The sequence below is a fragment of the Bactrocera dorsalis genome, chromosome 1 (genome assembly GCF_023373825.1).
Source record: "Bactrocera dorsalis isolate Fly_Bdor chromosome 1, ASM2337382v1, whole genome shotgun sequence".
Classification (NCBI taxonomy): domain Eukaryota; kingdom Metazoa; phylum Arthropoda; class Insecta; order Diptera; family Tephritidae; genus Bactrocera; species Bactrocera dorsalis.
The window spans coordinates 22376767-22393407 of record NC_064303.1 but is presented as its reverse complement, the minus strand read 5'-3'; the positions used below and the strand labels follow the sequence as shown (position 1 = coordinate 22393407).

The window sequence follows — 16641 nt, the reverse complement described above, 5'->3', positions numbered from 1 at the left end:
GCCCGTTCGTGCAAAGGATAATGTCTCTTATAATTGTATGTCTGGATGTCAAAAATGGGTTGCATCGGACAAATAATTCCCTTAGTCCCCATACACTCGACATAAAGATTTTCGAACTTCCGGGTGACTTTGTACCGCATATATCGACCAATATGTGAGTTATCTCAATGAATATAAGAGAGCGTTAGTTAAATTTGAGCTAAAACTTGGCTTAGCCCCTATATAACTAAAATCAGGATTTTCGAACATCTGGCTGACTTTACTCTATATGTTCTATAACAAGTAATCATTGTTGAAAAATTTCCCCATTTGCTCCCATCTGACCGCAAGCCGAAGCCACCACCAATGGATCAGATCACATTCAATTATTAAAGAAAAACGTTTTTTAGTATATAGCCTGTCCTAAGTAGTTAATAATTTGAATAAGAATTTATAAATATACATATATATTTTTAAATATATAAAACCTACTTTCGTTATTCATTTCAGGAAAACACAAGAAAGACCTAGCAATTGCGATCTAAACAGTTTACTGAAACCACAAATCCTTCTGAAAGTGAACGAAACACAAAATGTAGCAGTTATAAGCATATATAAGACATAGTGATCTATCAAAATCTTTCTGTATAATTAAAAATATACAAAGTGAATAGTTTTATAAAGTAAAGCAACCAGAACACAACAAACAATTATAATGAAGTTCAGTAACGCGATAACACTACGTTGGATTTGTAGTTCGTTATTAGGCCTTATAACAGTCGCGGCCTGGCCAGAAATTCCTTCAAAAGGTAAGTTACGATAATTAAATAATTTTTATGATTAACAAAAGTAACAAAAAGATATTTTGATGTTTTTTTGTAAATTATATTACTTCAGTTAATTTAATATTTAGGTTAAATACAGAAGTGCATAAGACACATTCTTTTAACCACTTAATATAATACTATATATATAGATAAAATTTGTATATCTTATTAAAATCTTAATCTGCAAACAGCGACTTCTGGAAACTAAGTGTCCTTGCCATCAACTCTCAAACTTAATAAACAAATATCACGCTTAGTTTCGGAATATATCAACAGTTCCGAACAAAATTGCTGAAAGCATATCTGGAAATCTCTTTTACTCTCTCTCTACAGCTATCTTAATGGCATCTACTTCTATCAGAAAAACTGAAAAACACTACTGTAATACGGTAGCCTAAAGTTACGATTGATGGAGAGATCCTTACAGAAAACTTTGTACCAAACTTTGCTAATTATTTTGACCTAAGTATCTTCTATACGTAAAAAGCGACTGTTCCTCATCCGCATATCTCTCGACGGTATTTGGGCAGAGGCCTCCAAAAGTGGACTGTGTGATGGCAGGGTCCACGTTTTCAAGAATGCCGTTGAAGGAGGACAGAATTTCAGCGTATCTTCATTCGAAACGCTTCAAATACCCAGCCTCTCTGAGCCTCATAGACACACTCCGACATAAATTGTAGTGTAACAGCCCAATATTTCGGTCAAAACTTTTCTTTATCAGCGCAAAAGTCGGTCTGCATCAATTTCCTAATATTTTTGAAAGGACATGGCTGAGATATTCGCACTTAATTATGGTCATGCTTTCCAGAACGCGCTTACCAGCTACTTTTTTGAACCCAGCTATCCCCTCTCTTCTTGTCAATATTAAGCTCTTGTAGTAAGGTTTATTTTTAGTAATTGGTCCAACAGTGATGGTGATGTGGAACTGTTATCATCGCTATCGATCGTTTTTCAGCGGGCAAAGCAAATCAATGAACCAGGTATTAATTCATCGTACATGGGTATCCCAGACTATAACATATTATAAAATTATTACAGATATTTTGTACTTTGACGGTGCTTTTCAGTGTTGACAAGCGCGTAATGTTATATTCCTGCGTTGCACGATGGTTCGCAATATTTAGACATGCCTTGTACCTCGCATTTAGTTGTATAATATTAGCTGCATGTGTAGAGCCTAATATGTTTACAACTACGATGCCGTTATGCATATGAACCCAGTGTTGCATAAGCAGCTCATCAATGGTTGCTATAGAAATTAATCAGCTGTGCTTGTTGCTGGACAAAGCGCTTATTGTGTCACTTTGAATGCCGAGCAAATTCTCTAATTAAATGCCGTCAAAGGACGCGCAGCTAGTACATAAGCCAATTATAGTTAAATAGACGCGTATAGCAGTTGTCTTCCATATACTGAGCCTTGGTGATTGGCGAATCGTACAAACAAGTGGCATAATTATATATATACTGGCAAAATCAAATGGAGATAAAATAGCAAGCGGCAATACCAATTTAATGATATGTGCTCTCTTTTATTCAAATCAACAGGATAACTATAACTTTGTTAATGTTTGTCACGAAGAGTTGCTTTTATGAGAGAGAAGAGAGAAGTCACGCGTCGAGATAAGCTAACATATAAATAAGTGCTTTGACTGTTTATTCATACAAAGTACTCACTTTAATAACAAAAGAGAAAGATTCGTCTTAATTGGCGCTCTATTATTGTTTGAGTACTCACTCAAGCTTAGTGTCGATAAAACACACTGCGAGAGGCCTACAAAGGTTTCTTGAATCTGCTTAAAGTGTACTTATTTAACATCAACAACAGTTTCCGGTTAAAAGTATATTCCAACTTACAACAAACGAGTGAGTAAGCGATGAGTTAAGAGTAACTCATAATATGTAATATGAAGTGAGAACCAATCCGAACTAATCAAACTTTAAATGATACAACTTTTTGACGGTTTATCTGCATTACCAAACTTTGTCCTATTTGATGTACAAAGCTCTCATTGAACAATGAATCAAAAGTTGAGAAGGAGAGCATTGAGTTACAAACTTAAGACCTAATTCTCTGGTTTCAATAAAGATTTTCCACAACTTATTATCCATGTATTATTAATCAAGTATTTAATGGATAAATTTGGGAGGGGTACGAGTCAGTGCGTTCGAAATCTTGGGCCTCAATTGCTCAGATTATAATGGGTACAAGTGCAGGGTTTATAGAAAACTTCAAATGATGGGTTAAAAAAAGGACTCACATATATGTAACAAGTTTACCTTTATAAGGGGTCATCCATTTCGAGGCTTCTTACATTTTAAAGGAAAAACTTAGAAACTTCTAATTTGATGGGGAATTTTTATCATAATACGAAAGAAAATTCTTTGGTATTTCTTTTTTAAGATCATCTTTTTCTTTTTTCTAATCTTGGCCGCGACTACGTCTCAGATGGTTCATCCGTTGAGTCCACAAGTCTCTTTTGAGTTCAACTTTACACCGACAAGGGCATTCGCCATGGACAGGAACAGATGGTAATCAATTGGCGCTATGTCCGGGCTATATGGTGGATGCGATAAAACCTCCCATCCGAAGCTCCCGTAGCTTTTGACGAGTCATCAACGAAGTGTGTTGTCTGGCGTTCTCCTGGTGGAACACCAAACCCTTCCTGTTGGCCGATTCTTGACGCTTCTGGTCGATCACCTGCTTGAAGCGGTCCAGTTTTTCGCAGTAGATGGTAGAATTAAGCGTCTGACCATATGGGAGCAGCTCATAGTGGATGATTCCTTCCAATCCCACCAGACACACCGCAAAACGTTCCAGGTTGACAATCCCGGCTTGGCCACTGTTTGGGACGATTCACCGACCTTCGACCATGAGCGTTTTGGCTTGATATTGTGATCCATTTTTCGTCGCCAGTCATCATCCGCTTCAAAAATGGGTCGAGTTCGTTCAGTTTCAGCAGCATATCGCAGGCGTTTATTCGATCCAGAAGGTTTTTTTGCGTCAAATCATGCGCCACCCAAACATCAAGCTTTTTTGTGTATTCAGTCTTCTGCAGATGGTTTAAAATGGTCTCTCCCGTCTTCTGGGTGATTTCACGAGATGCCACATGTCGGTCTAACTCGATGTTTTCCATGATTTGATCGGTATTCGTCGTCACAGGTCTTCCGCCGGCTGGCTTATCCATGGTGTCGTTTTCACCCGCTCTGAATCGTCGAAACCATTCGTCCGCAGTTCGAAGTGATAGAGTACCATCCCCCAAAACACCATTAATCTCACGGAATGTTTCTCTAGCGGATTTGCCTTTAACGAAGGAAAACTTTAAAATAGCGCGAATTTCGGCGTTAGTGAACTCCATGTTTACACGTCTATAACTGTTGAACGCAATATCCAAACTAACCATAGCGTCGCCTTGTAGGTTATGTCGAGACCTTTCAAAGATGTATAGAATTGCCAGATACGAGTTCTATAGCGCTTTATACATAGCCGCGAAATTCAAAGACAAAAAGGGGGAAGGAACATATTTGACAACCTAGTATTATTATTTATTTGCAATGCCAAATCGCATTTAGGGATGCCAACATGAAGTAATTTTAACTAAATATTACACCCACCCGCTATAAACCCAACACATGCGCAAGTTGTTGAATAATTCACGGCAAACAAATGACGATTGCTTGAATAATAAATAATTTGCACAAACAGGCGGCGGCTTCAAGGCAACGATGGGTAAGAAGGGAAAAATCGAATTTTAATTTTCGATGAAAAATAACAGTAAATTTATTATAATTGCCAGTTGGCGATGTCAGGCAGCCAACGAGTCGGGCAATATGTGTGCGTTTGTTTGTGGTAGTGGTGGGGGGGAAATACAAATTTCAAGTGTGCAATGTGTGAAAATTGGTAATTTTTCATTGTGGCAAAACATGCTGAGCCAACCAAACAAAACACAACAAAAACAAACAAGTAAAGCATACATAAAATCCTACTAATACCTATATGTATGTATATATGTAACTACTAGGAAGGCATTTGATATAAAAAAAGTGGAAAAGTTGTTTTTATATAGCCAATACATGTGTATGTGTGTATGTACCATGTAGCTGAACTAGCGCTTCGGGCATTCATTCATGCTCACCAGCACACATATCTACAATCCACGGCAGTGGAAACATATTGTACACTTCGCTGTCAGTGATAACGAAATAAATTATGTCAATATCAATAATTCAAATTTCCATGCCATAATTTATACGCCACATTTAAGTAGGCAAAAAACTATGTGCGAGAAGTATTTGCATTTTGAAAAAAATTTAAAAGTAAATATGTGAAATTAAATAAAAGAATGGTCAAATTGAAATATTAAACTAGACAACGGTATAAAATTACGGTAAAAAGGGGATTGGTTTAAATGTGAGCATGTCACAAGGTGAATCAATTTTTTTTTTTCATAGTCACACAGACATAATTATTTCTAAGGTATGAAATACGTGTATGTACATTGTGACAAATCAGTACCCGAAAATTGTAAGTAAAACGCAAAATATTTCATTATTTATCAATATTTATTTTGTCGCAAAGCAATTCCAAACAAATGTAATATACTTATACTCATCATTTTTCCAGTTCACAAATACTCTTCCTAAGCACTTTTTGGGTTGGCCTTCAGATCAGCTAATTTTGTTTTATCTCCGCGATTCACTGAAAAAGGGTTCCACGGAGCGGCAATTTCAGTTTGAGGCACAAGAAAAAATTACACGGAGCCAAATCTGGTGAATGCGGTGGTTGATTGCTGGTATACATTGCGTTTTTATACTCTCGCAACAAAGTTACTAAGGAGAGTATTATAGTTTTGTTCACATAACGGTTGTTTGTAAGTCCTAAAACTAAAAGAGTCAGATATAGGCTTATACATACCAAAGAGATCAGGGTGACGAGTAGAGTTGAAATCCGGATGTCTGTCTGTCCGTCCGTCCGCCCGTGCAAGCTGTAACTTGAGTAAAAAATTTATATATCATGATGAAACTTGGTACACGTATTTCTTGGCTCCATAAGAAGGTTAAGTTCGAAGATGGGCAAAATCGGCCCACTGCCACGCCCACAAAATGGGGAAAACCGAAAACCTATAAAGTGTCATAACTAAGCCATAAATAAAGATAAGAAAGTGAAATTTGACACAAAGGATCGCATTAGGGAGGGGCATATTTTGACGTAATTTTTTGGAAAAGTGAGCGTGGCCCCGCTCCCTACTAAGTTTTTTGTACATATCTCGGAAACTACTATAGCTATGTTAACCAAACTCTATAGAGTTGTTTCCTTCAGGCATTTCCATAAACAGTTCGAAAAATGCAGAAAGTGGATAATAACCACGCCCACCACCAATACAAAAGTTAATTTGAAAATCAAAAAAACTGTGTTAAACCACAAACAAAAAACGTCAGAAAAACTAAATTTTACGGAAGGAATGGCAGAAAGAAGCTGCACCCAGGTTTTTTTAAAAATTGAAAATGGGCGTGGCGTCGCCCACTTTTGGACCAAAAACCATATCTCAGGAAATACTCGACCGATTTCAATGAAATTCGGTATATACCAATGATGATAGCGGAATAAAACTTTACACAAATACTGTATTTGAGCTGAGGTATCCCTTGTGGGAAAATTGTCGTGATCGGACCATGACTTTTCAAGGTTCCTGATATCGAACATGAAGAACTCAGTTCCTAACCTAACCTAACCTAATTTTTCATCGAAAATATCGGTAAATCTCTCAGAATTTAATTCTGATTAATTTTACAGCAAAAAAAAAATATATGTAAATGACGGAAATGAAATCTCGATTATCACTTTATCATGCGAGAGTAGAAAATGTTCGGTGACACCCGAACTTAGCCCTTCCTTACTTGTTGACTTTAAATTCGGTCACAAGCATGGCTGGATGCGATGGTGCATTAGCCTCGTAAAAATCCATAAACCATTCTTAAACAATTCCAGCCGTTTTCGACGGATGTTCTCACGCAAAATCCTCAATATGGTCAAAGGGAACTCTTTTATTGACCGTCTGTTCCACGAGCATCACCTTGATTTTTCAGCGGCTTTGGCGTGGTTTCAACTCGTTTTTTTCCCTGTATTCTCTCATGCTCATAAATTTATATCTCAACAGCATGTTATTATGCTCTCCATGAATATGGGATTTTAATTCGCACGCCCAAGCTTGTCAAGAAAGACTTGTTTATGACACTCTTTTGGAAAACAAATCAGCTTTATCGAGGCGAATTAAGCAAGAACGCGTTTCATAACCAAAAAATCCAACAAAATCATTTGAATAGATTTGCGAGAGATCTCGAGCTTTCTTGCCGTCTTTCTAACGTTTGTTTCACTATTTTTAAGCAACATATTTTTCACTTTTTTAGTATTTTCATCACTTGAAGAGGTCGAATGTCGCCGAGAAAGATGCATGTGTTGAACGATCTCTTTCGAATCGTCTTTGAAGCACAATACTTCTGCAGCATCTCCAGTATAGAAGCAAAGAATAAGACTACTACTAAGTTGCTAGCTCTACTATGTTTTGAGTTTTCACCAATGGAGAGAAGCTCTCAGATTCGGTAATGTTCCATTCAAGCCTGCAATTTCACTGAGACTGGCAGTAACCTTAATAAAGTCTTGCTGTATTTGGATGATTGTATTTTCACTAATAAAGTGTCCACAGCAGAAATAGTTTTCATAGAGTTCAATCTGAATGCTTTCTGAAAAAAACTTCATAATAAACTAGTTAAAGGAAGCTCACAGCTTCGGAAAGTACAAACTCTGGTAAAATCAGAAAGACCAATACAAACATTTAATCGATTATCTTATTGATAATAATATTGTCCATATTTTTAGATAAGAAAATCGCTATCGAACGATCCAAGCCTCGCCATGCTGTTGGTTGGATTTTAGCGTTCAGTTTCCAAATTTGAGTTGGATTATTGAAATAGTTTTCAAAGCAGCTGATAATTTTCAGGAAATATACGAGTATACGCATGTGGAGAATAAAATGTTCAAATTTTGAAAGCCTTTACAAAGTAATGTTGAGGTTGTGGACAAGCTATGGGTATTTAGGTGTTTTATAATAAATTGCATAATTCAGTTAATAACCCAGAAACAAATTTTCAAATATTTAGTAATGAAATGGAAAAGAAGTTTCAAAAAAATAGTGTTGGTACCTCATACCTATCGTTGTTGAGTAAAGAAACGAGACAAATAAATAGAGAGAGAAAAGTTTTAAAAAATTTCGAAGCTCACAAGCATTAGGAAACGTCGGTGATCATATAACATATATAGATCTATATCAAAATGAACAGCGTGACAAGCTGAGTTGATTTTGATTTTCAGTTTTTGAAATGTTGATTTGAAATTTTGCACACGCTGTTTTCGTGGCAAGAAATTGACCGAACAAAAGCAAGATAAAGATGTTTTACTCGTATACTAAAAGAAGTGTAACCGCGGTGTAGCTTGAAGACTTCCTTAGCGCACTCAGCGAACACCTTACATCTCCAACATTACAAAAACACATTGCACATCTGCATGTGCGCACATATTTAATCTTGAGTTAATGTATGGAAAAGTATTGGCAATATTAATTTGTGTTGCAAGCAGGCATCCATATAAATTATCATTTAGCAACAGCCTTCGCAGTCGGTGGCAAATAAATAAATGCAAATATATGTAACTAATAGCGTATGTACGTGCAGCTACTTTGATAAGCATCTACATGCTATCTCTGCGCTAACTGTATTTCAGTAAACACAGAAATTATGTTGCGTATACGCCTCGGCGTGCTACAACAGCATGTACACACACTGCCTGCCTTTGGCGCAAATTTATCTGCCATCACTATTACGTAACGATAAATTAATTGCATTGTTTAAGTGAAGAATTGGCGAAATTTTGTAAATTTTCAAACGCCTACGAAACGACATTTTCGAAATCAGAGTTAATTCACACAACCACACATGCATATATGTGTATTTGGTAAAGTATTTTCATATAAATTCACATTCTGCATTGCCGCAAGTGTGTGTGCGTGTGTGTGGTGCTTGAATGCTTGCAGCTAATTTACGTAGTCAGTGCACGAAAAAATGGAAACCATAAATTTGCGCGAGTTTAAATTTGCGTCAAATGAGTCACGACCGCAGGGCCACCGCAGTCAAACATATGTATTCACTTATATGGGCGTCGTGTTTTTATGCGCGCGTAAGTGCGGTTGACATTTTGCGGCTGCGAGTTCACACAGTTATTGCAAACATACGCATACCATTGCTACTAGGTGTACCCTGTAGGAAAGTTTTGTAGGTAAAATATTTCAAATACTTGAAAATGAACAACAGGAAAAAGCTTACAGTGATTCTGTTTTATTAAAAACTCAAGCCTATGGGTGGTACAAAACCTTCAAAGACGGTCGAGAGATCGTTGAAGACGACTCATTATACGATAAAAATATTAAAAAAGTGAAAGCCACGCTGATTGGGATTACTTTGAAAGCGACAAAATATATAGTGATGAATAATTAAATATTTTGCGTTTTATTTACAATTACCGGACACTATTTTGTCACAATGTATATTTTCCTTAAGGTTCTTACATGTATACTAACGGGTGATTTTTTTGAGGTTAGGATTTTCATGCATTAGTATTTGACAGATCACGTGGGATTTCAGACATGGTGTCAAAGAGAAAGATGCTCAGTAATGAATAGACTTACTAACGAGCAACGCTTGCAAATCATTGAATTTTATTACCAAAATCAGTGTTCGGTTCGAAATGTGGAATGGCTACGTAAATAAGATCATGCGAAAGTGCAGCCGCGGTTATCTAACGTTTCAAATAAAGAACCGATGAGATTTTGCTGCGTTAGAATCTGATAGCTTTATCGATTGTCCAGTGAGAATTTCATGAGATTTCATTGATTAGAAGTGAAATTATAGTGTTTTAAGTGTCAGTATGTTTGTGTTATCGATGCGAAAATGAGCTTCGAACAAGGAGACAACATTAAATTGAAAAAAAAACTTTTACCGAAACGTTTCAATTGATGAAACAAGCTTATGGCGATGATTGCCTATCCCGTGGCAGAGTGCACGAGTGGTTTGAACGTTTTTGAAGGGGTCGTGGGGACATAAATGACGATCAATATGTGGACCAATCAAAATCCTTGATCATCGAAAATTCCATCGAAACTATGCGCGAATTCATCAAAAATCAGCCAAAATCATCATTGAAATTCCTAAGTAAGAAAATTTGGTAAACGCGTTTCTTGGCTAAAAAGTAAGAACCAGTTCCAAGATGGACGTAATTGGAGTAATTGGGCACTTTTGTAAGGTATTCAATTCTGAGGAATATGTATCAAAAGTCAAAGCGATGCCATCAAATGCCTCTGAGCTACAGAAATTAATAATAAACAGTAAGGAAGGGCTAAGTTCGGGTGTCACCGAACATTTTATACTCTCGCATGATAAAGTGATAATCGAGATTTCATTATCCGTCATTTACATATTTTTTTTATTTTGTTGTAAAATTAATTAGAATTAAATTCTGAGAGATTTACCGATATTTTCGGTGAAAAATTAGGTTAGGTTAGGTTAGGCACTGAGTTCTTCGTGTTCGATATCAGGGACCTTGAAAAGTTATAGTCCGATCACGACAATTTTTCCACAAGGGATACCTCAGCTCAAATACCGTATTTGTGTAAAGTTTTATTCCGCTATCATCATTGGTTCCTAATGTATATATTATACAGAGAAGGCATCAGATGGAATTCAAAATAGCGTTATATTGGAAGAAGGCGTGGTTGTGAACCGATTTCACCCATATTTCGTACATATCATCAGGGTGTTAAGAAAATATTATATACCGAATTTCATTGAAATCGGTCGAGTAGTTCCTGAGATATGGTTTTTGGTCCATAAGTGGGCGACGCCACGCCCATTTTCAATTAAAAAAAAAGCCTGGGTGCAGCTTCCTTCTGCCATTTCTTCCGTAAAATTTAGTGTTTCTGACGTTTTTTGTTAGTCGGTTAACGCACTTTTAGTGATTTTCAACATAACCTTTGTATGGGAGGTGGGCGTGGTTATTATCCGATTTCTTCCATTTTTGAACTGTATATGGAAATGCCTGAAAAAAACGACTCTGTAGAGTTTGGTTGACATAGCTATAGTAGTTTCCGAGATATGTACAAAAAACTTAGTAGGGGGCGGGGTCACGCCCACTTTTCCAAAAAAATTACGTCCAAATATGCCCCTCCCTAATGCGATCCTTTGTGCCAAATTTCACTTTAATATCTTTATTTATGGCTTAGTTATGACACTTTATAGGTTTTCGGTTTTCGCCATTTTGTGGGCGTGGCAGTGGGCCGATTTGCCCATCTTCGAACTTAACCTTCTTATGGAGCCAAGAAATACGTGTACCAAGTTTCATCATGATATCTCAATTTTTACTCAAGTTACAGCTTGCACGGACGGACGGACGGACGGACGGACGGACGGACACACGGATTTCAACTCTACTCGTCACCCTAATTACTTTGGTATATATAACCCTATATCTGACTCTTTTAGTTTTAAGACTTACAAACAACCGTTATGTGAACAAAACTATAATACTCTCCTTAGCAACTTTGTTGCGAGAGTATAAAAACGCAATGAATACCATCGACCAACCACCGTATTCACCTGATTTGGTTCTGTGTTTGTTTGTTGCACAAACTGAAACTTCCGCTTTATGGAACCCGTTTTTAGCCGATCGAAGAGGTAAAACAAAATTCACTGAAGGAGCTGAAGGCCAGCTATTTTCCGTTTTATTTACAATTGCCGGGTACCTTTTTGTCACAATGTATTTATTTATCGCCTCAAGTCTCTTCGTCCAATTGCAACTTGTCGCATGACGCATGTCGCATTACAAGCGCTCTACATTTTGAAAATCTAGCCCGCTCCCTAATAAGTTTAGCACACCAAAATTATTTAGCAAGATAATCAAATTCGCTGAAGATAAATACTATAAGAACCCCTGCTGATGGAATGGATGGTGTGAAAATGAAATAAATCGAATTATAACTCCGCTCGCTCCCAGGGACATTACGTTTTACCACCGAGATGATATTAGATAGCTTTGTAAGACTCGGTGTTGAAATTGGCTTGGTACCGCTTAGGTAAAATACCATATCTCGAGACATCCTAAACCGATATAAATCAAATTCAGTACATGACATACATAACTTTGACATTTCTGTATCACACTGTGAACGGAAACGGGCGAAATAGGACTACAACCGCGCCTGCTTCCCATATTACACAACTTTAAATTCTATTTGATTCTTTCAGTTTCCTGTATACAAAATAATTAATATAATGGGATACATTTTTGCATTAATAATCCCTTTATAGTATGCCACCTTATGACCAAAAATTGTCCAAATCAAATCAAAACTGGTAAAGCCCCTAGGATACGAATACCGAATACGTTGACTCCAGTACTTATAGTTGACTTTTGACAGAAAATATCGGTTAATATGTAAGATACATAATTGAAATTCAGAGAAAATTCTTGCCTGATTATAGTTTGTCTGCGTCTACAAAAATGAGTGTAGTCTGCTAAATACTGCACTGAGCTCCCATATACCTAATACAAACATTTTCGAACTTCCTGGTGACTTTATTCTGCACATATCAGCCAATATGTGAGTCATCTCAATGAAAATGAGAGAACTTGTTTTACTCATAACGGTGAATATGTTTACCTATTGAGCGAAAACTTGATCTAGCCCCCACATTACTAATATTCGGATTTTCGAACACTCGACTGACTTTATTTCATATGATTGATGATTTTAAGTGAGAAACCTTGAAAGCATTTTATTGTGTGCCTGTGGCCTTTTAACTGCATGTAGCATTGACAACAAAATAGATAAAATCGGGTCAACGCTGTCTTCTGTATACCTGATATAAGATCTTCAAAGTTTCGTCAAAATAAATGAATGTACGAGTATAATATATATGGATATATAGCTTAATGCCAAAAATTTGTGAAATTGGTCTAAGAATTTCACAAGTTCCCATATAGTTCTACATATACTTATTTCCATTACTCTAAGAAACCTTATGCCATATATGGCGGTCATTATATCAGATTTCACTCGATTCGTGACAGCTACGGCAAATACCTTTCCTGACTATATGTAAATGCTTCTTTTATATCTCGACACATAGACCATACAATTTCAGTTGTGTACGTACCACATATTTGTTCGCCCGCTCACATGTGCCTGTGCAATGCCACGATTATATACTTGTTAATATATTTCAATTACTAATGACCCGTATAATTTTTAATTTTCACAAATTAACAAGCACAAGTTTCGTACTTCGTTTACAGCCATGCACACTTTTCCTTAATTATTATCCGCATGGCAGAGAATGCTTGAAGAAGCATGGCAAATAGCCTGTATGCAGCTAGAGACTACTGGTGGAACCAAAAGGCAGCCAACAACTAAAAGGCGAGACAAAGCACCACGAGGAGAGCATAAACTAAAGCAAAAAGGTAGTGTAGTAGAGGGAGGGCGGGAGAATGACAAGCGGACTAGCTAGTGGGTGCGGTGAGTGGGTGTAGGCTATAGCCAGAGGGCATCTAAATAAAAATTTCCGGAGTTTTTAACGCTATTTTCACTTGCTCTTCCCCGTTATATGTATAGGCACCCCCACTGTGACCTCTCGCACCGTTACATATTTTTCAACGTTTTGTTATGTTTTTATTTGACTCGCTGGCTGTGTCGCTTTGTCATGTTTTGTGCTCGTTTTCACACCATTTTCTTGGCCCATTTTCACTACGCCGCTGCCACACATGCAACGCTGCTTCCCTCTGGCCACGCTGTTCGCTTAACGCTTTCCGAGTACTTCAGCAAAGTAGCAACAATAATAACAAAAAAAAAAAAAAAATCAGAAGGAAAAAACTATGTTGCTTGGCTGTAGTGAATGGTGGCAGCAGGTGAAATTGTGAAATTGTTGTTGGGTGTGCGACCGTAACTTATTGTTGAGTTGATGTTTTGCCGGCGAGTATTATTGCTGTTGTTGGTGTGTAATATGGCACCCATAAACTTTTCTTCAAGTTCCCTTGTTAGCATTATTAATGCTGATGGTATTATGCTGCTTGTTGTTATTGTACTCGTAGTTTCTGTTGTCGTCCTTGCTGTTTGCTCCTTACTGCTGCTGCTGCTCGTTGCAATCGCAGTCGCTTTTGGTGACGTTCTCTGGTGACACCGTTGCTTTCAGGTACACCGTTGTTTACTCTCGTTTTTTGCTCTTGTCACTTGTTTCTCAGCTGCATATTTTGATGTGCTTTTTTGGTTTTGTCATTCTTTTGTTCTTCCTTTGTTTATTTTTTATTATATTACGTATTGTTGTGGGTCGCAGGGGCACCACTCCTCATTGTGTTGTTGCTGTTGTCGTCTTATAGTTTAATGTTATTTTCTTTTTGAGCTTTATTTTTAGATCTTCCTGGTTGCTGTTTTCGTTAACATTGTTTATCCTCGTTTGTTTAAAAGTTTTTGGAACGCATGTTCTTCATATTTTTTAATCCCATTTGACTGTTCTTGCACATTGTTTTATAGTATTTCCCATGACACTTTAAAATCATTGCCGTTCTTAGTTACTCTGGGCGACAGCAAGCACAACTTTCGTCCTTACCCTTACCGATGTCCCACTCACATCTGTTACTTAAAGTGCTTTATTTAGTGGGGTGCATATAGAATTCGCACAGAATTTGGAAACTTACTTGCTTGGAACTTCCTTAAGTAGTTGGCAGAGGGTGATATATTTTAACCAGACTAAAGGAAAAGCGGAATTTAAAATAACTTTGGAATATATTTTCTTTTTCAAACATGCTTTTAACTGTCAACCGAGCGGTTTTTCTAAATTGTTCCTTAATAGTAATCACTACACTGATCTAGAGTGATTTTGTTGCCATAGATATATGTATGTAGATCGATTTTTGATACTATATTTGTGCTCACAGTTCATGAAACTATCAATGATTATATAAAAGACTCATCAGAAAATAAATAAATAAAATAGCACATATATTTGCAAAGTCAGTTCTATTTCGAAAAATAAGAAAACATTAAAGAAAAAGAGAGAAAATAACTGCTTTTCAGAGCATTTCGTTTTTAATTTGCCAACTGGCAATCTCTTTTTAAGAAGCAGCAGTAATTTGCCATAATATGATTATCTCAACAAAGTAGTTGCCTATTTTCCTTCTCTATGAGATCCTCTTGGAACCGGTGTCTCTGAGTTTCTCTGTTTTTCATAATCATTTCCAAAATTATTCCACATGACCGCAAAGTTAGTTTTAATTAGTGCTCAAGTCTTCTAGAGTTTGAAGGTTTGTCGGCACAATTTCTTCATGTTTGGCTGTTTTCGTTATCTAGAATATTTTCACAGAACTTTTCAGTTTCGTTTTCCAGAACGGTGACAACCTTGATAAAATCTGCACCTTTCATTAACTTCCTTAATTAACACCCATCATCAAATATGCCAACTTTCAACTGTTCCATACTAAACAATGCTTCGGAAATGTTCGAAAAATGTAATTGAAATAATAACCTTCTCTTTAAACGCACTGAAAAATAGTTTTGTGATTCCCAACTTAATCAAATATAGGATATTGAGACCATATATCAAATTGTCAGGCAGTTTTTCAAGCTTTTTCAAGTTGATGTCTATATCATCAGTAAGTGTACTGAGGTTAGTTTGGCAAAAATCTATCACGAAAAACGTATTGCCAATCTCGGTGATAGTCAAACGGCACTCCAGACAAATCTACACAGTCATTGGAGGGTATTGAGAAGCTTTTCTAGGTTACCATGAGTAATATCGATGTCGGTTTTTAAATATTTCCGCAGAAAAGCTGTGAAACATACTGGTTGAATGCACCACAATCGCAATAAGTCCCATCTCCTGAGAGAGCATATCATATTTGTCAACCCAGGAGCTCTCAGATACAACTGGGATAAATGAATTGATGTGATAATAGAGGGAGAGTTCAGAATAGACCACAGGTTAGGATTAGGGCAGGTTAGGTTAGATGGCTGATCAATATATGTAATTCTTTGTAAAGCCATAGAAAAGAAGAACTTCTGTGTTCGAACTATAAATTAGAAAAACGCTCAGTAACCAATACAAATTTGTGCAGACGTTTCATTTCCATTAGTTAGCGGTTTCTTGCTAGCTCATCAGCTTTACAATTCCTGCGATTCAGCTGTGGCCTGGCTTCCATACCAATATTATCACAAAGACACTCGATGCTATTGATAGCGAGGTTAGGCACTCTTTGACCAGCCCTGAACGCACTGTTAATGAGTTCAAGGCTAGTATCGCCGCTCTGCTATCTGAGTGGATGGTCACTTCTCTGAAGGAGGCTGCACTTCTGATTAGTATTTCTACTGCTACCTTAATGGTTGCAATCTCGGCCAGGAAGACACTGCTATAGACCCCTGACAGTAGACTCGCCCACCAACCATCCCCCAAGCTTTGACTCATCTCCACAGGAAACAGTCTAACCGTGTGTGTGTGTCATATCTCATGAACTTGCTGACCAATCGAACGGCCTACAACGTGAAATTATCTGCTCACTGAAGTGTTCTCTCAATATATACATTGATTAATGCGATGGGTGGGAAGTGGCACTGTCTTGTTGGAACCAAATGTCGCCAAGATTATAACCTTCAACTTCAGACATCAAATCGTGGGTTATCATGGCGCGACAACGGTCATCATTGATGGTTACCTTCTCATCGTCATCATTTTTAAAGAAATATGA

General features: G+C 37.1%; 1 protein-coding gene across 1 annotated transcript in view; it reads left to right on the top strand.

Moving 5' to 3' along the window:
* The window catches only part of LOC105225693 (uncharacterized), a 253875-nt gene that overhangs the window by 22092 nt on the left and 215142 nt on the right, over positions 1–16641 (top strand). The window contains exon 2 of the mRNA XM_049447157.1: positions 490–788. Within this exon, the coding sequence (XP_049303114.1) occupies positions 695–788 (94 nt within the window). The 5' untranslated portion in view covers positions 490–694. The remainder of the gene's footprint in view (positions 1–489; positions 789–16641) is intronic.